Genomic DNA, 25,392 nt, shown 5'->3' on the forward strand with positions numbered 1-25,392 from the left:
CCCGACTTCAGCTGTAGTCGTGTCTCACAGTTCATGAATTTGAGCCCCACATTGGGCTCTGCCCTGACAGCTCAGAGCCTGGAGCCTGCTTTAGATTCTGTGTCTCCCTCTCTCTCTGCTCCTCTCCTGCTGGTACTCTCTCTCTCTCTCCCTCTCAAAAATAAATAAATAAACTTAAAAAAGACATGCAACTTTCTTAAATTTATCTTTTTCTATCCACCTCCAAATGTAATGTCACTGAATTTAGCTAATTAATAATAGTAATAATGCTGATGATAATTATACTATCACTACTATAGCTACAAATAATAACTAATGATTACTGAGAACTTACTATGAGCCAAGCCATGTGTTAAGGGCTCTACTAGTTAATTTAGTTATTTGCACAATAATCCACATATAGAGAGTACTAGTACTATCCTCACTTTATAAATCAGCGAACCAAGTTAGAGAAAGGCTGAGTTTCCCAGGTAACAGAGTAAGGGAGTGGCTAATTCAGATGTGTTGCAGGACAATCTAAGCTGCTATACTCTACTGCCTGGCTTTTAGACCCACGTTCCGCAGGCTGGTCTGCAGTTACAAATGATCATTGGCTAGGAAACCAAACTTTCACAGGTTCCCAAGCACTGGGTGCAAGTAAAGTGAGATGCAATACCTCAGAGTAATTCAGAAGTTGTTTAGCATTGTTGGAGGTGTGTGTGTGTGTGTGTGTGTGTGTGTGTGTGTGTGTTGAGGGTAAGGGGAGAAGAGGGCAAGGCAGAAAGGAAGAAAAGTACAGGGGTAGTTTCTCAGTTTTCTCCCCTAGAATTACAGAGTATATTTATAACTTCTTGGTTTCTCTTTTCTATCTAAATAAATGTGTGCACATTTGAATTCTATATCCCCATGACTGCTATAAACATCAAAAGTGGCATGGGGTGATTTACTACATGATCAGAAATGGTCTCCCTGTGGGCTTTCAAGGTAAAGGAAATAATTCCTCTCATGCTGTGGCCCATGGATACCGAGGCTCTTCTTCCTGTGCTTTGCAAAACCAGCCCCAGAGCCAGGAGTCCCACCTGTGAGCGTCTACATGATTGACAAGAAGAGGGCACAGCATATAGTTGTCCTCTCAGGGAGGTGACTTACCCGGTCAGTTTTCCCTTCAGTCTGAATGCTGGTGTGACTGCGCACCTCATGTTCCTCTTCCAAGTCAGAAACATCCTCCAGTTCCTCTGGGGTCTATAAAAAGAAAGCAAAGCATTGCTGGTGAGAATGCAAAATGGAAAACAGAGTGACCATACCTCAAAAAGTAAGCACAGAGGTACCAATATGACCCTGCAATTCTACTCCTAGAAAAGAAATGAAAATAAATACATGTCCACACAAAAACTTGTTTAAAAAAACTGTTCATAACAGCACCAATCATAGTAGCCAAAAAGTGGAAACAACTCAAATACAAATCTAGTGAGGAATAGATAAACACAATTCTATACAATAAAATATGATTTGGCTATAAAAAGGAATGGGATACTGAGACAGGCTGCAACATAGGTGAATCTTGAAGATATTATGGTAAGTGAAAAGAGTCAGTCATAAAAGACCACATGTTTGCAAGCAGACTGGTGCAGCCACTCTGGAAAACAGTGTGGAGGTTCCTCAAAAAATTAAAAATAGATCTACCCTATGACCCAGCAGTAGCACTGCTAGGAATTTACCCAAGGGATACAGGAGTACTGATGCATAGGGGCACTTGTACCCCAATGTTTATAGCAGCACTCTCAACAATAGCCAAATTATGGAAAGAGCCTAAATGTCCATCAACTGATGAATGGATAAAGAAATTGTGGTTTATAGACACAATGGAATACTACGTGGTAATGAGAAAGAATGAAATATGGCCTTTTGTAGAAATGCGGATGGAACTGGAGAGTGTTATGCTAAGTGAAATAAATCATACAGAGAAAGACAGATACCATATGTTTTCACTCTTATGTGGATCCTGAGAAACTTAACAGAAGACCATGGGGGAGGGGAAGGAAAAAAAAAAGTTAGAGAGGGAGGGAGCCACACCATAAGAGACTCTTAAAAACTGAGAATATACTGAGGGTTGATGGGGGGGTGAGAGGGAGGGGAAAGTGAGTGGGTGATGGGCATTGAGGAGGGCACCTGTTGGGATGGGCACTGGGTGTTGTATGGAAACCAATTTGACAATAAATATCCTATTAAAAAATAAAAATAAAATAAAATAAAGATGAAAAAAAAAAAGACCACATGTTGATTCCATTTGTGTGAAATGTCTACAATAGGCAAATCTATAGAGACAAAATTTGACTGGTAGTTCCTAAAGGCGGGGGTGAGGGAGGAGGGAGTGGGCAATGATTGCTCATGGGTATGCAGTCTTTCTTTGGGATGATCGCAATGTTCTGGAATTAGATAGTGGTAATGATTGCAAGATTGTGTGCATATACAAAAAAAAAACAGTTACACACACTGAGTTTTAACTTCAAAAGGGTGAATCTTATCGTATATGAATTATATCCCAATAAATTTTGAAAGAAAAAGAAAGCAAAATAAGTAGAAGGAAGTTTTTCTCTCAGTCAAGAGCTATTTGGCTAAACATTATGTGGTTATCACAAACCAAGATGCTTACATGTGATAAAGAAATGGAATATTTACAGTTAAAACAATATAACATTAAAATGCTACCAAAAACTATCAATAAATTAAATTTTCTAGGAATTTAAATAATAAATATATTAACTGCAGTGTCTATCCTAAAGAGCTAACCTACTTCCATTTCTTTTTTTCAATTTCAGCTTAGACGTCTTCTGACAGGGAAGTGTCTAGCTTAGGAAGACCTGGACTGGGTTGGGTCCTCTGCCAAGCTCTTCCCGACCCCTCCACTTCCACTGTCATGATGTTCCCCATACTTGATTGCAGCATTGTTTGTTGAAACAGGCAACCAGTTGTTGTTGCCTCTGTGAGGTAAGAAGTGGGTCTGCCCTGCCTATCGTCATATCACTACAATCAAGCACATCCATGCTTTTGAATGGATAAAGCAGAATTATCAGTGATAGCCAAAAAAGAGTTGGATACGAACAAAGCGAAACATACCAATGGCAACAACAAACCCTTGTCCTAACTGTACTTCCATATTTCAAACTGATTTTATTTGCATTATGTTATTTCTCCTAATTCCTGATTGTCTCTTCATCTTACTGGGGCAATAATTTAAAGATATCTGTTATTATTGCAAATACAAGTAAGAGTATTTAACTTGAATTAAGTTAATATTTGTTTTCCTTTAAATTATATACGAACCCTTTAATACAAAACCCTGGTGTGAAATTCAGAAATCAAACAGGTGTCATGAAAAATAACCAAAAGTGAAGTGAAAGATCTCTTCTACACACCTGGCTGTTAAAGATGGGGGAAGGACAGGGATTGCCTCCTCAGTCCAGCCTTGGTTTCCCTTCAACCTTGGTTTGCACACAGGCCCTTTGTTTATACTGAGGGCTGTGGAGGGTTTCCCTTCCCTTGGGACCACTGTAGAGATGAGAACTTGCAATAATTAGTTCACACTATAGAGTAAAGCTATCTATTTCCTACCACTAATGGCCTCAGATTCTTTCTCATCTCATGGATCTTTAACCAGCACTTCGTTTTCTAAGCCTTGCACTGAGCATCACCCAAAACTCTGCATGTACTGCAACTGACTACTATTAGATATTAATAGTCCCCCTCTTTCCAAGGCCTCTGATACGCTTGAGTAACCCTTATGTATGTTTATCTCTACAGGCAGCCCTTCTTTTCTGCAACTACATGCAGCTATGATCACAGGGCAACTTACTCTCTTTTCGTAGGTGTTAGTATCATTAGTTCACCTCTGTGGAACTTCTACACAATCGTGTGTTTCATTATTAGCCATTTTTGTGTATTTTTCCCACAGTATATTGAGAAAGAATCTTTTCGATTTCCCTCCTTGATACATCACCATCCCCTGAAACATCTGAATAAATTCAGTTATCAAATTCCTTTCCTTGGGTCCTATTGTTTTGCAATTGAAGGCTGTCTGGTGTCCTTACTGTGATCTGTTTCTTATAAATGCCCGCTGTTAATTACTTGGATTATACTTTACAATGAAGTGACATATAACCTCATTGATTCCAGTATTTTATTCAACTCAAAATAAAGTGACTTAACAGAAACTAAGAACTGCTGCTGTCAGAAGTCACAAGTACCATTTTTGTTGGTGATATTGCAGGAAGAGATAAGCCTACCATTTACGCCCACATACTTCTGCGCTGGTGTTTTTGTTTTTGTTTTTTTTCTTTTTTGCTTGTTTGTTTTTGTCTTTAACACAGGACTATAGTCTTCTTGCAAAGCCACTACAACTGACCTCTTCTTTTCAGGAACAAGATCAGTGGGGGAGTGCTTAAAACACTTGCTGGCAGCATTTTGTTTTCCGTAAGGCAAGCAGTTGGCTGGTATTGCAAAAATAAAAAGTCAAATATACAATGCTATAATCTAAATTAAGTGGAAGCTAAGAGAGAAATAAGAGCATTCTAATCCCTTTTGGAGTGATACATTAACTCTTTTAAGCCTCAAGACAAATAATAATAGCGTAAATATTTAAAAGGGAGGAGGAAGGCGGGGCGACCCTCTATTGTACACTCATCTGGCAACTCTGGAAGGTGCAAACATCTGGAAAGTGTGTGTGTGTGTGTGTGTGTGTGTGTGTGTGTGTGTAAGTGAGATCAAACTACCTGAGAGCAGTGTTATGTAGTAGAAAGACCCAATAATGTTGAGTAATATAGACCTAAATTTGAATTCTGGCCCTCCAATTAGTGATTGTGGGACCTTGGGCATTTTGTGTACCATTTTAAACTTTGGTTTTCTCAGAACAAAGTTTTGGATAGTACTACCTAACTCCGAAATTTGTCGTGAGGCTCAAATCTACTAAGATGCTGAAAGGAAGAATTGCTTAGCCCACAGATAGCTAGAGTGCAGGAAAAGTATGTTTCTTTCTTTTGTTGTTGTTGTTTTTTTCTCGTTTTTTTTTCTCCTCTTTCTCCACTATTCCATTCCTTACCCAACCCTTTATATTTTTGGATAAAATGTTTGCATCAATTTGGTTACCTCCATTTTATTCCAAATTTGTTACTCTGGATTGATGTGATACTCTAGTTACATTCACCCCATTTTGAGTATATGATGTCTTGCACTAAACAGGGTTTAATATAATTCCACACACGTTGTTTTCTCCTAAATTCCAAGTAAAGCTCTCTTTTAACCTGATTTTATTCATATACAAGAATAAAATTATCCCTTAAGTCGGCCTGGCAAAGATTCACTCTCACATAGATTCTCTGTGATGATGGAAACAACTTTCCCTCTCTAAGCTGAGCTGTCTCTAAACTAGACCAAGAGGAAGATACAGATAACCTTTTTTTACTCGAAAGAGTGTTAATAAACTTAGTCATTATTCATATATTTCTCATATTAGAATTCAGGAAACCTTTTCATGTTTTTCTATTTTAACTCTTGCTTGTTGTGAAGCCTTTCTTATGTAGCTCAAAGTGATATGAAATTAGCCTAGTTTCCTCACTTGTAAAATGGCAAAAATATCACCTAATTCTTAGGGTTATTGTGAGGATAAAATAAGATGATGGACTGGAACATTATTCAGTGACTAGAAAGTCCTGAAGTTTAATATTGTTTATGATTATAATAGATTATCATTAATTTTATTATAAGACCTCACTTTATGTGAAAGAGGCCAGAATCAAGTATAAAACTTGAAAATATTCAGGCTGAGGTTTTTACATAGAAACTGGAGCTGCAATAAACCACAGTGGCACATTAAACTTCAGAGTCAGAATAAATTTGTGGTTTTAATAAATATATATGTATATATATTTACTGAGATAGAAATGACTGCATTTATATGTCTTTTTTCCCAAGGAGCTTCATGCTCTCTACAGACTTTATCTCATTAATTCCTTCAGCATTTCTAGGGAGACGGTACGCAGGGTTATTACACATAAAAATTCACTTGCACAGACTTTATAAATGTTTAACATTAAAATATATGAAAAAAGAAATTTGTAGTCACTGAAAAGGAAAGGAAAAGAGAAACGAAAGAGAAAGAAGGAAAGAAAGAAAAAAAAAACAGGAGAAAAAGGATAGTCTAGGAACAGGAGTCACGCTTGACATTTTCCTCTCAAATTAAGGTCAAATTCTAAATCCTACAAGTGACTTAATCATAAATCATACTTCTCCGACTATCCATTGCTGGTTTACTACAATCAAATAACTGCCAGCGCAGTGACAGGAGCAGTCTGACACTCGGGGAAGCTGTTAGGAAGGGCACTCCAGGCCGTCTTCCCAAGCAGGCAGTGGAAAGAGCATGCTCAGTCAGGTCCTGCTAGCTGAGCTGACAGCACAGGATGATTTGGGAATGTCAATGTCAAAAATTCATTTTTATAAGAGAACTAGGTATGTTTGTAATATAATTTCAAGTGATAGAAACCTAAGAAATGCCTTTTTGCTGAAAACACACACAAGCACTTTTTGTACTCTTCAAACATGGCCCACTCATCTGCTCATTCTACATCCCGGTCTTTGGCTCTTTGTATCGACTACTCTATTGCCTGGAATGGTCCTCCTAGACCTCTTACATGGCTGGATCATTCTCACCATAGGAGATCAGATGGCCTATCTTCAGTCTTATCCAGTCTGCCCTGGTCAGTCTATCTAAAAGGAACCCTTTTCCCTACTTCATTAGTTTTTTATATCACCTTGTAATTTTTCATTAGCTCTCTTTTCATGATCATAACCTGAAATTATATTTTTCTTTTGTTTTTTTTTTGAAAGGGAATGTGTTTTTGTCTTGTCCCATTAGAACATAACTTTCATGAAAATAAGGATATTGTCTGTCTTGTTCACCACTCTGAGCACCTTGAAACAGCATATACTGTGTGCTCAATAAAAATATCTTAACTGAATAAAGAAATAAATGATTTAATGACTAATAAGCTTTGGTATCAATGTCAGAAGAATGTCATGGGACATTTTTAAGCTACAGAGTAATGTTTAATCCTTTCCCTTCTGCTTTCAATAAGTGTTGAGTTCATGATTCCTTGCTTAAGGGAAAGTTTGAGGCAAAGAATCCTGGATTTTGTATTTTAAAAATAAAGACTATGGAAATTAGAGATAATAGGTTTTGTACAGAGCTCAAGATTCTCAGATTTGGAAGACTAGAATGAAATCTATGGGTCCCATTGAAAGTTCAGTACAGATATAAAAAGACATCAGAGAAAACACAATCTTCTAAACTCAGACCAGAGTTTGAAGTCTTACCAAGGCCTATAAGGTATCATGGAAAGAGCAAGTAGTAAACCTGGAGGAGCTACATGGGCTAGGACAATGGATACTCACTGGTAACTAATTTTAGAAAATTGCAAGAAATTGGTAGGCCTTTCTGATGCGTTGATATAGTCTAAGTCTCTAGAAAAGAGTCTCCAAAACCTAGCTCCGTAAGCATCTTGCTCTGAATAATTCTGGTTGCAAGAAACTATCCTGTACGTTCTTGTATGCTGTGGGATGTTTAGCACTATCCCTAGGCTCTACCCACTACATGAAATAGGACCCTCCCAAGTTGTAACAATCAAAAGTATCTCCAGACATTTCCAAATGTCCCCCAGTGGGGAGAGGGTAGGAATCATCCCTGTCTGAGAACTAGAGATCTAGAAGTTTGGTTCACCTGGCCCAACACAAGTGACAGAGGTAAAGGGAGGGTCCAATGACTATTTTTTAAATATCCCATGAGCAAAGTTAAAACTATGTTAACTTAGACATTATAAAAATAAAAAGGTGTTTTTTTTTTTTTCTCGTACATCCGAGTTTGTAGACTGAAGTTCATACCCCATATAATACCATTATGGTTATCAGACAGAAGAGGGCACTGTTCACTCATTTTAGTCTTAACCAAACACCTGGAAGATTATATCAGAAGATTGATGACAATAAAATTACAACCTTGGTCACAGTGTTAATGCCTGCATTTAATAAGCTGCTTCCCTTCTGGGATACTTCTTTCAACTTTTATTAATAACGAAAAATTATTACCTAAATACATGCAGTGATAGTCCAAGTTTGTTTGATCAGTAATAAAGAGGTTAAAAAAATCAAAAGTCACCTCAACTAACATATTTGAATGTCTGTTTTTTATGCATAGAAACACAGGCTATTATGCTAGTTTCTGGGGATCTTGAGACAAAACATAATCCTTGTTCTCAGGAGAGATAAAGGGTAAGGATATTAAATGTAAATAAGAGATATTCCCTAGAGTTACATGGTTTGAGACTGAGATTGAATGGTGAGACATAGAGAAATTTCCTTAGAAATGTCAGGCAGAAGAGGAGAATGAGTATAATATACCTCAAGGTAACCTGGGAAGACATTTATTGTATTATCAGAAAGCTGCTAGGGTTGTGTTATAGTGGTAGATTAATGAACTTGAAGTTAGGATACTTGGTTTTTCATTCTAACTTTGCCACCAATTAGTTGTATGTTGTTAGGAAAATCTCATAATTTTTCTATGCTTCAATTTTCTCATCTTTAAAATATGGGTGGAAAGTCATTAAAATTTTATATTTTCTGTAACTTCTCCAAGTTTTAAGATTTTATGAGTTCATGCATAAACTGAAAACATAACATTAATCTGGATGAAATGTTTTCCAAGTACTAGGAACCTTCAATACTAGGAGATAATCTGGTAAGTCCATTGAGTTCTGTGAAACAAATTCACTCCAATTCATCATATCAATTAGAAATATGGTTCATCTCTGAATACATGTATCTCCTGACTCTCACAAGGAATGAGAAGGCATCTAGTATTATTATAACTCTAGTCCCTAACACAACGCTTGGCAAAAAGTAGGTGCACAATAAATATGGTTTTTAGTGAACTGATACAAGGAAGAAAGTAAATGGGTAAGGAAATAAGGACAGATGTGAATAAAGACATATATTTCTATTTTCAAATGATCTATTAAAATCATTAGTGGTTTTTCTTCTTATAATCTTCCAAAAAATAATTCAAAACCTCCTCTAGGTACTATTATCATCCCTTTATGTTTCACAAGCCATTTCATTCTTCTTTTCCAGCACGCTAAGAATATAACACCATATAAATTATTCCGTATGTTGAAACTAAGAAGCCTAGGTGAGTATTACATCTCTTAAAGGCTACAACAATTGAAATCTAATTTGACAAAGCTAAGTTGCAGAATATCATACACACACACACACACACACACACACAAAAGTAAGAGAAAAGAATACATCTATCATGCATTAGACGATATAATTAAACATGTACTCAGATTCGACAGCTTGGGCAGATAAATCCTGAACATGTAGAATATTGCTGTCAGAGGAGACACAACTTTAGTTGTTGATATACTTTTTATGAATTAAGTCTCTATTAGTTTGCTATTTAAAAATCTACCCAGGTCAGCAGACATCAAATAGTGGACCATGCAATGCCTTATGGTTGAGTCTGGATTATGATGATTATCATAAGAAGTGATCATTACAATCACTTAAGTTTATATAAATCCTGTCTAAGGACTCAAGTAATGATAGAATCACACAGGGTAATGCATATTTTAGCCTTAATCCTTCTTTCTATCAGGAAGCTTGTGACAGTCATTCCTCTGCTCCAAAGACACCAATGAGGCTAATAACTATAGAAAAGCACACAGGAAATCAGCAAGAGGGTCATAAATGAAAGTGGCATCGTCAATATCATGGTACTTATTCAACCACCAAATGAGTTGGTGATCCAGCTCTAATTCCCAGGACTCCATATCTAATTCATGAAAACTGTCATAAGAAGTATTCCAGCTTGACATTTAAATAAAGATATGAAAGACTAATGAAGCCATGAAGAATAGGTTTTGAATGAAAGTATATTTTTAGAAAGTTCAAATATGAGAAACATCCAGATTCAGATCAGGATCCTTGAGATTCTTCTTTTTGAGTACAGAAAGGTGAGGTAATCATTTTTAATCAAGGTCTTAATGTTATTCATTAACAACACTCTGCTGGGTTATTCGGCATTCCTTTTCTCATTCAGTCTTAACAAAAACTGAAGAGGCAAATGGTATCATTTTAATACCATAGCTGAGGAAACTGAGCCCTAGAGTTAACACAACCTATTCAATATTGCACAGCTAATAAACAGCTACTTCAAAGTAGGTCCAGTGCTTGTTTTATGAACCAGCTTGGTAGTCACAGATACAGGGTAAATGTGGGAATTGAGTAGTTAAATTTTACAAGCCTAGAAAATAAGCTTCAAACAGCATGAATACACTGCTTTAGAACAAGGAAGGCCAGATATTTAGGGGTTTGATCAGCAGCACACCAGTAGACTGGTCTTTAATCTCCTCCTCTCCCTGCTGGATATATCTCTAGACCTCAGTAAAGTTGGCATCTGGAGCAAACAGATGATTGAGCCTTTCTTCATTGCACCACTGCCACCTACCTTGAACCATATATTGTCTTTAGAGACCCAACTAAAAGAAGTCCTGCTTATTTCTCAGGATGGCACCCTGGCTTTAAGTTATAGCAAACTTCAGATGAATTCAGTTTTGGTTCATAACATGAGCAAAAGTATATGCCAATGAAACTGAAAAACAAATATGCTCCTGCGTCATTCTTTTTTGTCTTCTTCTCTTTTTTTTTTTTTTAAAGTTCTATATGAATTGAGCTATACTGATTACCGAAACTATTAAATGTGTTTTGGACAGAGCTGTGATTTTATATTCTCCTTCTAAAAATATGAACAGAGGAGTGCCTGGGTGGTTCAGTTGGTTGAGTGTCTGACTTTGGCTCAGGTCGTGATTTCACGGTCCATGAGTTTGAGTCCTGCATCGGGCTCTGTACTGACAGCTTACAGCCTGGAGCCTGCTTCGGATTCTATGTCTCCCTTTCTCTCTGCCCCACCCCACTTGCTCTCTCTCCCTCTCTCTCTCTCTCAAAAATAAATAAACATTAAAAAAATCAAATTAGAGCAGAAAACCTAAAGCCAAGTATCTTGTCAAAGTTCTTACATTGAGGCAAAAATTGTGGTGGAGCATAGTATAAAGATGGAGTATCTTATTTTAGGTCAAATGCTCCCTTTAATATCTTGTGGCCTTGAACAAGTACTTAACTTGATGAGAACTCAAGTCCTTCTGAAGTAAGTGAAAAAGATTGAACTAAACAATTTAGAAAATCCCATTCAATTCTATTGTTTACAAGTCTATTGCAGGGTTTTTTGTTTTTTTTTTTACAATCAACATTGAGACAAAATGAATACTTAGAAAAAGGTTTGAAGTAGCAGGACACCCTTTTGAAGTGCTACAAACAATTTTCAATCACAAGATCCTTTTGAATTGTTAACCTCTCAGAAAGTTTGAAACAACTTTTTAAATTTGTTTTACTCAGGACTAATTGGACGATGGAAGGGCTCTTCATAGGTAGTAACTGACGATACCATGGAGAATTTCGGCAGCACAATTACTCTCACCGTTCTATAGATGGGAGGTATGCTGTTGTTGGGCAAATGCAATAATAATAGCAAGAGTAGTGGAGGTGTTGGTAATGACGGTCATGGCAGCAGTAATTGTGGTAGTAAGTAGCAGCCGCTACAGCAGATGACTAATAACACGCCCTGATCTTCACCTTTTGGGTATGAACACTGCTACCATGGAGAGCGGACAGATTCTGCTATGTTCGAGTGAGGAAAACCTCACCTTGCATCAAATTCTTTGCCACACAGATTCTCTCTATGTGAATTTGTGTTCTTAGTGTTAGAATAGCCAGCTGAAGAGAAGCCATCTAACTGAAAAGTTATTAATTCTTACAGATATTAAAATAAAAGTTTCAGAGAATATCTGATGGCAAAGAAAATGCACTTAATATACTTTTAACTGAATGTATACATGTATATATATGTTCTAATTATATAAAACATTGCATATATATGAAGGAGAGAGTTGTGTAGTATATGTGGTTTTTTTTCTGTATAATTGATTTGTCATAAAATTTATACAATAAACTACTACCCTTATCATCAGGGGGAAAAACAAGCAATGAGTGTTACAAGAAAATCTGCTTAAGGTTGAATGTGTCATTTCAAGGACATGTCAGTAATAATAATAAAAAAAAAAGCAAAATTGCAAAAGTCACTGCAGGGGGAGCTGGCTTGTCACTTTGCAATAGGTCTATCAACTGGCATGATACTTGAGTTGATGTGGACACAGACAAAAGCTTTCAATAAGTGAGAGGAAAATTGAAGCATATGTCTTCATTACCCGAGGAAACACTACAAAGGACTGTGAGAGCAGATACGGAGAAATATCCCATACCTGGCCCCCATGCTATTTCCTCATATTACATGGTCCCCTCTGTGGACGTGTAAAAGCAGTGGTCTCATTATTTCACATATCACATTTTCAGCGTCCTGGAAACTGGTTTTACCAACTGTTCCCTAACAAAGATTTTGAGGGGAAAAAAGTTGTGGTTTGACTTCCCAATGGGGATATATATTTTTTAACCTACAGGAAATCTTTTACTTCCAGAAATTGTTAAGGCAGCCAGGTATAATATAAACGGTCCTAACCAAATTCATCTATCTAGATTTGCAAAGTAATCCCAGGCACAGTAATAAAGCAAAAAACTGCCTTCTGTGTTCCAGCCAGGGGTATTATGTAAGGCTAAGATGTCCAAACCTGACATTCTTATTTCACTGAACTAAAAAATGGAAAAATATGAAAGAAGTTCCACATTACTGAGGAGATGCGGTTCAATAAGACAGTAATTCAGATCTATATTAGAGTTTTGTACATATTATTCAGGGTTATTGGATTGAAGTTTGCTTTATGGGACGTAAGAATTCCCTACACTAGTAGAAAAAAGTAGCTTAAGTTGGCAGCTTACATATAACACTAGAATGCAACAAAACAAATATTTGGACAACCCCTAAGGAAGAATTATATTCTCTATATAAAGGGATTTTTAAGTCCCCAAACTAAAAGGCCTATTTGTAGAAGCAAGTGGATACATCATTGTTGAAGATGTAGTTAGATCTAAGTGGCTGTGAAACTAGATCATGGTAAATGCATCGTGCTGTTTCTACACAGACCTGTCCTTTTCAGTGGAATTAGGGTATGTGGTAGAGGCAAACCTCGTAGGGAAATTAGATTTTAAAAATGTACGTCTGTTCCTTAACACGTTAAACATATACATGCCATAAAATCCAGTCCCTGAACTCCTAGACATTTAACCAAAAGAAATGAAAACATATTCACACAAAGACTTGCACACAAATCATTGTAGCAGATAGTTTTGTAATAGCCAACTAATGGAAACAATTCAGATGTTCATCAACAGAGGGATGATATAACCTAGTATGTCGTTCAATACAGTATTATTCAGTTACGAAAAGGAATGGATTATTGATAAAAGTAACAGCATTGAGGGATCTCAAAGTAATTACGCTTAGTGAAGGAACCCAAATAAGAGTATATACTGTGTAATCTATTTATACAACCTTATAGAAATCACAACTCAATCTACAGTAACAGAAACCAGATTGTTGGTCATTTGGGTATGGGGGAAGGAGTGATTAGATTACAGAGGGGCAGGAGTAAGTTTTAGATTTTGATGTCATGTTTCTTATGGCTGTGGTGATAGCTTCAGGGCTATCTATGTTTGTCTATAAAACATAACAAATTGCATGATTTAATATACACAGTTTATTAAATTCAACTTTACATCCATAATGCTGTTAAAAATTTGCATTTACTTATTCGAATGCCTATCTAGATACATAAAACATCAAGTAAGAGTTGTTTGCTTAGCCCAAGATTATAATTATAAGCGGGACCGTGCAATGTGAAGTTATGTCATATGAGTACATGAAAGGTCAGGTTCATGTTAAATCAATTAATATCTAACTTTTTTTCTATTTACTAAAGTGTATTTCAATGCATAGTAAGGGACCACATATTGAATCAAAATGTTCAATTTCTGTTATCAATGTTAATTTTAGATGTTAAATTGTTATAAAAAATGAGCTTCAGTGCAGACATCTTATCCATGGGCCATCTCACCAGAGGTTCATAGAGATAAGAAGCATTGCATCTTTAGTAAGAATCACGCCAACTGTGGGCTTTTCTGTGTGGACATGAGTGTGAAAAGACCACTGATAAGACTGACAAGATATTCTAGCAGCAATGTGATTTTTCTATTACTTAACTGGGTTTATAAAATACCAAAACAAGCTTTAAACTTGTTTTTTTTTTTACTTCATTCAAGGCAATGGTTTTCCAAAAATTTGGTAGTAGAACGCCCCTCTTTTTTTTTAATGTTTACTTATTTTTGAGAGAGAGAGACAGAGAGAGAGAGACAGAGCATGAGCAGGGGAGGGGCAGAGAGAGAGGGAGACACAGAATCAGAAGCAGGCTCCAGGCTCTGAGTTGTCAGCACAGAGCTGGATGCGGGGCTCAAACTCACGAACTGTGACATCACAACCTGAGCCGAAGTCAACACTTAACCATCCAGATGCCCCAGTAGAACCCCTTCCTTAAATGCAATTATAGAATACTAATGTTCATGACAATACAAAAAAGTAATATATGACTATTCTGAGTAAAGCATAAAGTTATGAAGCAGAAGTGCATATGGGTGCATGTGTGTATATGTATGTTTGTGTGTACATGGTATGAAGTCTGGATAGTCAGGCCTCTTTCCTGACCACCTTTAATTCTCACCAGGAAATAATTCTACTCATTCTGACCATCTAAAGGTCACAGATTAGGCACCACTATGCTTTCACTTTGGAGAGTTTAATCCTGCACATGTAAACAGAAGTTGGTCCATGCTATTTCAGAAAGATAGCATCAAACTTGTTGTTAAATGTACAGAATTAAAGATAATTATACACTTAGACTGCCTCTTGTATATGACTAATGTGACTGTGTTTAGTTCACTTTAAACTATAACAGAGGAAAATAATAAAATAGCAATTACAAATGTTCATTGCAATAAGCACAGAAAGCATCACTGTATTTTATCTGCTTTAATCATGTGTTGCTTTGTCTTTTTTTCCAGGTAACTGCCCTTCCGTTACTGCTTCCTTCTGGATTTATCCAGAAGTAGTCTTAGAGGTCACCAGACCCAAACCATACATGCTGTTTAAAAAAAAAAAACACTCAGGCTGTCTTTAGGTGAACAAAATTAATTTGTCATCTATTTAAGACACTGAAGTTATATAATAAATAAAACTGACAGTAACATGTACTATATATAAACAAATGCTTCTTTTTTTCTACAGCCTAACCAAAAAAATTCCTAAGAACTCTTTAGCTAAACTATTGTTTTCTTACTTTTCAACTCTCACTTTTTATTCTCGTCTTTGTACTTATTCAAAGTAATTTAGTATGGCAATCATTTCTTTTTCTAACACTGTTTTGTCTTAAAAATCCCTTTTCCCTGCAGATCTCATCCTCTATCCAGAAATCAGAAATATATGGTCTCTGGAATGGAGACATTGTTTTAAAATTAGTTTTACAATAAGAGAGACAATATACTTTGGAAACCAGATCCCTGCTATAAATGTGGCAAGATGAAAGAGTATGCCATATTCTATCTAAGAGAATTTGCTAGCTTTGATTTAATTAATCTCAATGACTGTGTGTGTGTGTGTGTGTGTGTGTGGCACTATTCTTTTAAAGTTTGAAGGTATCAAACAATGTTTTTTATTACCATTCAAAAAGAACATTTTTAAATAGATACCGTTTACTTTCAGAAGATATTTATGGGTCACTAACTAGATACAAAGCGTAGCATGCCTAGGTATTATGGGTCCGTCATCAGTTATAATGAGGATATCACCTTTATGAAACTAATGCAACGTTGTCTAAGTTCTGTATACTCCGTTTTAGTCAAAATTTCATGAATATTGTAATATATGTCACATTCTCCTTTCAACATACATCTTTATCTGCACAGTGGAAAATTTTTTAATTCATACAAAATGTCCTGTTTGATTTGTTTTGCTAGACTCTACAGGCTGCTCTGTATTACCTTATCATGAATATTTACAAATTGTTTTAGCTACATACTAAGGTGAATGGTACAGCCAGTGCTTCTCAAGATTTTCTAGGCTCTTGTAGACCATTTTTTTTATTCATTATGTTGCTTAAGCATTTTTTTTATCCTATTAAGGGATTAGAAGGTCAAATACAGCTTTTACTTTAGACCTCAACTCTGGACTCTGTATAATGGGGGGAAAAAGAACTCTCATATTATATATTTAACCTAATATGGAGTAAGTTCAGTGTGTTGGGGCAAGAAGTCAGAATAAGTAGGTTCTCCTTTTTGCTTTTTATTCATTCATTTAATTTTTAACTTAATAGGTATTCATTAAAAATGCCAGATAATGTGGCAGTTGCTAATACAATGTGGCAGTTGCTAATCATGGAAAGATCAATAAAGAACTGATATTATATCAAAGGAGGTTTCCCATGCAATGGGATAATATTACTTATTCATTCTGTGACTTTGGAAAAGTTATTTGGCACTTCATTTCAGTACCATGAAATAAAGATAGCTGTCCCTGCCTTCTTCATGTTTTACATTTTACCTCTTCATCATTGAGATGTTATTATGGTCATTATGAAATGACCATTGAGATGGTTATTATGGTTGACAGAGGTGCATTTAGCTCTGTGCATACATAATTTAAGGCACACTTTTCATTTTTCTATGAAAATAACTTTATAAAGTCTCAGTTCAGGGCATATAGTAGTTTCTCATAAAATTTTCTCTTTTCTTCTCTCTTTTGTAAAATTGCAGTATAGGAGATAAATTAAGACCATGCACACCATAATGAAAAAAAAAATGAATTCCAATTCTGATATACCACAGACTAGTTGTGTGGCATTGGGGAAGTATGCTAAACTTTAATTTTGATATACCTATATTATAGAATTGCTGTAAAAAAAGAGTAAGCACTCAAATAAATATCGGCTACTATGTCATTGTACCTAATGTCAAGACATATTAACTATTATGTCTCATTAGAAATGTTCTTGGAATATTGAGTAAAGAGTATTAGACCAAATTAGAAGATTTGTCCTGGCTCTATAACTTCTTGACTAGGTAATGTTGATTACATTGATTTAAACTTCTAAAGTCTAGGGGCGCCTGGGTGGCTCAGTCGGTTAAGTGGCCGACTTCAGCTCAGGTCATGATCTCGTGGTCCGTGAGTTTGAGCCCTGCCTCGGGCTCTGTGCTGACAGCTCAGAGCCTGGAGCCTGTTTCAGATTCTGTGTCTCCCTCTCTCTCACCCTCCCCTGCTCATTCTCTGTCTCTCCCTGTCTCAAAAATAAATAAAACGTTAAAAAATTTTTTTTAACCTTCTAAAGTCTAGATTCCTCGTTCTGTAAAAAGGGATTCATTTCATAATATTTGAAATGACTGTGAAGTCTCAATGAGTAAGATATATGAAAATTATCAAAGTATGTTATGAATATCAATTGGGGAACAGCTGTGAATATAATTAAGAAATCATTAAGTAGCATCATCTTTTACTTTCACTCACATTTTGTTTTGTTAGACAATTGAAAACACACAGAAGAATCAATTCTTAAAGAAGCAAAATTGGACTCAGAGAAAGTTTGAAATAATTTTTAAAAATGGAAAGCTTCTTCTTTTTAAAAGCCACAATAAAGGTAAAAAAGAGTCAGAAGAGAGGGCAAGAAGGCAGCAGAGATCTGAAACGATGTGAGAAGTGGTTCAAAGGTGGTAAGAATTGCACATGTTTGTAGTTGCCTAATGCAAAATGGACGTATATAACAGAAACTGTGAAAATAATGTAAGTGAGAAGTCCAGCAACTGTCATACATTTTGTGTTTCTGTGTATGGCATACATTTTCCATGTAAAATCTTACTCAGACCTCCTGTACACATAACATGACATGGAGATATAATTCAACTGAGGCTAGAAAGCCAGATGCCCACTAAAGGCCTCTCTGAGCAAAATGGAGGGTTATGATTTATTTATTTATTTATTTATTTATTTATTTATTTATTGGGGGGAAGATTCAGTAAGACACAACAGCTCAAGAAGTGGAGGTCCAATAGCACTGCTAGGAATCTACCCAAGGGATACAGGAGTCCTGATGCATAGGGGCACTTGTACCCCAATGTTTATAGCAGCACTCTCAACAATAGCCAAATTATGGAAAGAGCCTAAATGTCCACCAACTGATGAATGAATAAAGAAATTGTGGTTTATGTACACAATGGAATACTACTTGGCAATGAGAAAGAATGAAATATGGCCTTTTGTAGCAACGTGGATGGAACTGGAGAGTGTGATGCTAAGTGAAATAAGTCACACAGAGAAAGACATATACCATATGTTTTCACTCTTATGTGGATCCCGAGAAACTTAACAGAAGACCATGGGGGAGGGGAAGATAAAAAAAAGAAAGAAAGAAAGGTTAGAGAGGGAGGGAGCCAAAACATAAGAGACTGTTAAAAACTGAGAATACACTGAGGGTTGATGGGGAGTGGGAGGGAGGGAAGGGTGGGTGATGGGCATTGAGGAAGGCACCTGTTGGGAGGAGCACTGGGTGTTATATGGAAACCAATTTGACAATAAATTTCATATTAAAAAAAAAGAAGTGGAGGTCAATAGCTAAAGTTACATCAGGTTTCTTAATTAAACAAAGATCTTTATTAGTCTTTGGCCTACTTTTGCTAATTCCTAGTTCAACAGTGGAAATTAAAAATCAATAAATTTTATTGTTTATAAATCTCTATACCCAACAGTACTAATTGTAGCTAGATAGAGGGCGCTATCCAATTCAGCCCTCCAAGACTTAAAAAAATAAAACAAAACTCTTCAAAGTTCTTTGATTGCACATCTTCCTCACTATTTCCTTCGTTTATGTTTTCATGCAATACATACATATATGCAAATGTATACATGCACACATACTACTTTATATACATCATATATATATACATATATGTGTGTATATATATATATATCTATATATATATATACACACATATATGTTTAATGTGGCCATCACTTGGCATTTCAGAAGAGATAAACACTTTTGGAATGGTCATGTGAAAAAAAGAAAAAGTTGTTGAGGTTTACTAACTCTAAAATATTTGCCCTAAGACAACCAGTAAAACTCAGCAATACAAAAAAATTTTCATGGACATTCCCCATCTCACTACAAATTAGAATATATTATATATTAAGGGTTTTTTTTTTATAAAATTAATCATATAAATGACATTATCAACTTTAATCTTATTGTTGGAAAAAAGTGCCCATGAATGATGCAGTGAGTGAATTTTAAAGGTTGATACTACTTTTCTGTCTGTACCAATAACCTGAATCCAATTCTATACTTAGTCAAACTTCTTTCTGCTCCATATGGCATTTCTCCAAGGAGTTCTGATTCCTCTAAAATGGGGCATGGTATCTAAAAACCAAGAACAAGAATTAAGTGTGCTCCCTTTAACTAAGGTATTGCTCAGAGCACTTTTAGTGAATACAGTTAGAAAACAAATTATTTTCAAAGAATATGAGTCCATACTGATTGATAAATACAACAGTACATTAAAAAATACAATATGGCAAAATGGGATTTACTCCAGAAATAGAAAAATGTTCCAGTATTAGGAATTACAATTATGTAATTCACTATACTACTAGATATAAAAGTAAAAATCATGATTTCTCCATAGACACTGAAAAAGCTTTGACAAAATCCAATATCTTTTCCTACTTAAAACATACAATAAAATACAAAGTTATGACTACTTCCTTAACATACTACACATGGCTCAGAGCTAAAGTTGGCATGCTAGTTCAAAATACAATAGGCATTCCCACCAAAGTTAGGAACAAAGTGAAATACCAATTTTCTCCATTACTTAATACTGAGAAAATTATAACTGTTTGGGGGAGATTATAAATAAACTATCTGTATTTGCAAGTAATATGATGGCATACATGAAAACCCAGGAGATTCAAACAAAACTTAAAAAAATACAATAAAATAAATAAAATAAATAAAGTAAAATAAAATAAAATAAAATAAAATAACTCATGAGACTACTGGTTTCAGCTTGGCATGTAAAGATCTTAGAAGTTGTCCTCACTGGGATGCCTGGGTGGCTCAGTTAGTTAAGTATCTGCCTTTGGCTCAGGTCATGCATGATTTTGCCCCACATCCAGCTCTCTCTGCTGTCAGCACAGAGCCATCTTCAGATCCTCTGTTTCCCCCTCTCTCTCTCCCTGCTCCTCCCCTGCAGTCTCTCTCTCTCTCTCTCTCTCTCTCTCTCTCTCTCTCCCTCTCATAAATCAATAAACACTAAAAACAACAACAAAAAAAACCCCTCAGGTCGCTAACAGGGCATGGAGAAGAAAAAAATATTTTGAAATATTCCTGGGGCACTCTCTATTACATATGCCTCCTCTCTAGGGAAAAAGACTTTATCAGATCCTTAGCCAACTTGAAAGCAGGACAATTATTCAACTTCACCCCCACCCGAAAGCTCCCTATCTCACCTATAGGGGCGTGGGAATAAGGAACACTTGTGAAATCTGCATCCCAGGGACAAACCCACTAAAAGACTCAGATTTAATTACAGGAGTATAGAAAGCTTCCTCTCCCCTACTTTTTACTATCACATTAAAACAAGGCTTCAGTATAATAGCAGTAGATTACAGATATAAAGAGCTGCAAAGAACAGGCTCTGTTTAAGAAGGAGTTCTTAGAGAAACTCAAAGATAACAGAGGAGAAAAAAAAAAAAAAAACAAAGACAATAGAGGAAACTGAAGCCTCCAGCATTTTCTACATCAAACAATAAGCACATCCCAAGTCCTAGACAGATTTATATAAAATCTTATACTAAAGGCCTATTTAACTCAATTACTATTATCCATTATCATGTCCATCTTTCAACAAAAAATTACAAGGCATACTCCAAAGGCAAACCGAAAACAAAGTCTGAAAAGACAAAGAAAGCATCATAACTACATTCAGATATGACACAGATTGTAGAACAATCAATGAGAATTTTTTAATATGACTAACCTAGAAAATAGATGAATATAATAACTGATGAGTGATGTAAGCATAGAGATAAAACCTAAAAATGAATCAAAAGGAAATACAAGAAGTCAAGGAAAAAAAAACTGTATCAAAAAGGAAGAGTACCTTTGGTGGGCTCATCAGTAAACTAGACATAGCTGAAGAAATAATCTGGAAAGCTTGAAATTAAGTCACTGGAAACTTCCCAAATTGAAATGCAAAGAGAAAAAAGAATATAGGAAAAACACAGAACATCCAATAACTGTGGGATAATAGAAAATGTGTAAAACAGGTAACTGATGAAAGAGAAGAAAGAAAATGGAGCAGAAGAAATAGCTTAAGTGGTAATAACTGAGGATTTTCAATAATTAATTACAGGCAGCAAACCACAAATCTCAGAGAACATCAGGTAGGTTAAATACCAAATAACTACACCTAGACATATCATTTTCAAACTGCAGAACACCAAGGGCAAAGAAAAACATCTTGAAGAAGCCAGAGGTATAAAACATGTTACTTACAGAGAAAAAAAGATAAGAAGTATAGAAGGCTTCTCATCAGAAACCATGCAAGTAAAAAGAGGGTGGAATAAAATATTTAAAGTGTTGTTAGAAAAAAAAAATACCTTGAATTCTATACACAGAAAAATTGTCCTTCAAAAGTGAAAAATAAATAAAAAGTATCTCAAACAAAACAGGGAATTCATCACCATCAGATCTGCCCTTCAAGAAATGTTAAAAGAAGGTCTTCAGGGAAAAGGGAAATGATGTATGTTAGAAACTTGGGTCTCAAGAAAGAATATCAGAGAAAGAAAAAGTGGAGGTAAAATAAAATAATTTATTTTGTTCTTAATTTATCTAATATACAAAATATTGTTCAAAATAATATAGTTATGGGATGTTGGATGACAGCAACATATTGGTAAATTAAATGAATGACATCAATATTATAAAGGAGTAAAGAGAGGAATTGGGAATACTATGTTAAAAAAAGATAACTGCTTACTGTCAAGCAACGGTCATGTGAAAGTGGACTTAAATTAATTGTAAGTATATACTGAAAACTCCAGGGCAACCACTAAGAATGAAAAAAATAATAATTGATTGCTAAAAGAGTAAACAAATAATAATCATTTCAAAGACAGAGATGTTCATCCTTACAACAAATATTGTTCATAATATAAAGAAATGAATAATCAAGCCATGAAAGTACATAGATGAGTCCTAAATGCGTAGAATGAGTGAAAGAATCCAATCTGAAAAGACTACCAACTGCATGATTCCAATTCTACGTCATCCTGGAAACAGCAAAACTGTAAACATTAAAAAGATTAGTGATCGTCAGTAATTCAGGGAGGGGTGAGGTTGAATAGGTGAAGCACAGGGTATTTTTAGGGTATTTCTGTATAATATTGTAATGATGGATACATGACATCACATATTTGTCAAAAGCCATAGAAACTTTCAGCATAAACATTAATTATGCAAATTAAAAAATATATATCCCTTAGTAATTTGGGGGATCTCAGGAAGGAATGAAGACAGTGATGACAATGCCTAACTGTATTACAAGAGATGCATGAAACAACTTCACTGTACAGGGGTGTGGGGAGAAGGAAGGTATTGACCTAAGACATTTTGGAAATGAATGTAATCTACAAGATTAAAGTCAAAGGGAATTAAAGTAAGAAATATACTCCAGTTGATACAACTTTCTCTGAGTACAGGTTGACAATTCTGATCCTGCTGTACATGTGTACTGGAATTGAGCAATTAGATAATGGATGATGATGACAAGAGCCAGGTTCCTCATTGTTAAACTGAGAGTTTACAGATGAACGAGGGGAGGAGGCTAGGATGATCCATATGGTGATAGGCTATAATTAAACACAACAATATGAACTCGTTTTTGGTTAAATATAGATATAAATGTCTACATATAGACACACACACATAGTTTCATATACACACATATATTTCCTTGCTGTGGCAGCTGAGAAGTCCAAAAAGAAACAACAAGCACATCCAACACCCAGCATGGTATCTAATACTATTTCTCCAGGGTTCTGGTACATTGGAGAAATGGCTGATTCTAAGAATGGGCAGGAAATATACAAGAAACTTGAAGTATTTTGTGTTGTCAAAAAGTAAAGAAGTGTTAAGAAATATCAACAATTCCATGTCAAAGGAACACGGGAGCCAAATGAAAGAGCTCTCAATGGCCAAAGCGAGAACACTTTGAGCAGCAAAATAAAGCAGTCTTGGATTATAACCCAACATATAAAATAATTATTCATGACTCCATACTGGTAGAAATAAATGATTGAACACATAAATAAATTGGAAAGAATGTTCCAGGACCCCTTGAAGAAGAATTCCAAATAAATTATTTAGACAGCCTGCCCTCAAGGAGGGAACATAACTCTCACCTCTTAAATAGCCACACAGTAACTTCTTTTCAAAGTGGAGTACAGGAAAGGGGAAAAATTAACTCTACAGTGCAGACACCACAACCTCAGCCAGGTGATAAATGTCAACATCAACAGAGACATATAATGTTGAAGTATGGGCACTTGAAATGAGGTGATGATAATGTCACTTTATCCCCAAATCACATAGCCCCAGTCTAATTTTGAGAAAAAATCTCCACAACAACAACTCAGAAATCCAATAAAGAGGCAACCTACAAAATACCTGATTAGTATTCCCAAAACTAGTAAAGTCATCTAAAACAAGGAAAGTCTGAAAACTCTGACAGCCATGGGAAGTTTAAGGAGACATGACTGCTAAATACAATGCAACATGCTGGATAGGATTCTGGAACAGAAAAGGGACATAAGGTAAAAGCAAAGAAAATCTAATTAAAGTACAGACATTTATTAATAATAATGTAACAGTATCCATTAATTCATTTTAGCAAATGTATCATATTAATATAAGATGTTAATAATAGGAAAAATGGTATAAGCTATGTGAGAATTCCATGTTCTGTCTTCTCAATTTTCCTATAAATCTAAAACTGTTTTATAAGATAAAGTCTGTTTTTAAAATTCAGGAAATAACAAAATATAAAATTAAAATACAAAAATCAATAACCTTCATGTAAACAAACAATAACAGCCTAGGTAATATGATGGAAAGAAAATAATCTGTTCATAAATGTAATAGAAACAACTTTAGAGATAAATTTACTAAAAAAAGAAATATGCTAAATCTTTCTAAAGAAAATACCAAGAAACTCAAGAAGGTACAAAATGTAGTTGAAAAAAATAGAAAGTCATCTCATGACCTACATATAGAAAAATTAAATAATACAAATATATAAATTCTCCCATGTTAATATAATTTAACACACTATTCTTTTTTTTTTAATTTTTTTGAATGTTTATTTATTTTTGACAGAGAGAGACACAAAGCATGACTGGAGGAGGGGCAGAGACAGAGGAAGACACAGAATCTGAAGCAGGCTCCAGGCTCTGAGCTGTCAATCATGGACCACAAGATCCTGACCTGAGCCGAAGTAGGAAGACTGAGCCACCCAGGTGCCCCTAATTTAACACACTATTCTAATGAAAATACTAACAGATATTTTCTGGAACAAAAATGATAGGGGAAAACGCCTAAGGACATCTAGGAAACCCCTGAAAAACAAAAAGCTTAATGAAGGAGGATGAGCTCTATCAGAAATCAAAATATACACTAAATGCTCTAAAACCAATGTTTACTGATTCTCAAATCCACAGAACAATGTAACAGAAAAGAAAATCTAGAAACAGATTATGTATAATATGGTAATGTGGTATATAATAAAAATGAAATCCCAAATACCATGGACAAAGATAGACTTTTAAATAAATGAGGTTAGGAAATTATATAATCATTAGGATAGAAAAATAATTGTAAATCACATGCTCTGCAGCAGCATAAATTTCAAATATATTGAAAATATAACGGTTTAAAATTAAAAAAGGAAACTGTACAAACAAGAAGAGAATACCTGGGTAACACTTTCTCCATCATTTTTTAAAAAATCAGCAGTACAACAAACCAAACTCTGATTCGGAGCATTTGCATTCCCAGAGTTCCCAGAATTTCCAAGCTCTCAATGTGACATCACTGTACCCAGAGCTGAGAAGAACACAACAGAGCAGTGTGTAGTATTGTCACCAGGATAGATGTAAATGCAGTAAAATCACTAGGAAGTGATGAATTTATAGTGCATATTCCC

The 25,392-nt window shown here is 35.3% G+C and overlaps 1 protein-coding gene across 3 annotated transcripts in view; it reads right to left on the reverse strand.

The window, feature by feature from the left end:
• The window catches only part of CTNNA3 (catenin alpha 3), a 1,799,646-nt gene that overhangs the window by 194,040 nt on the left and 1,580,214 nt on the right, over nt 1-25,392 (reverse strand). For all 3 annotated transcript variants that reach the window (XM_053888526.1, XM_019444306.2, XM_053888525.1), the window contains one exon: nt 1,129-1,221. In XM_053888526.1, the coding sequence (XP_053744501.1) occupies nt 1,129-1,221 (93 nt within the window). The remainder of the gene's footprint in view (nt 1-1,128; nt 1,222-25,392) is intronic.

The sequence above is a fragment of the Panthera pardus genome, unplaced genomic scaffold (assembly GCF_024362965.1).
Source record: "Panthera pardus isolate Hobbes unplaced genomic scaffold, ASM2436296v1 HiC_scaffold_22, whole genome shotgun sequence".
Taxonomy (NCBI): domain Eukaryota; kingdom Metazoa; phylum Chordata; class Mammalia; order Carnivora; family Felidae; genus Panthera; species Panthera pardus.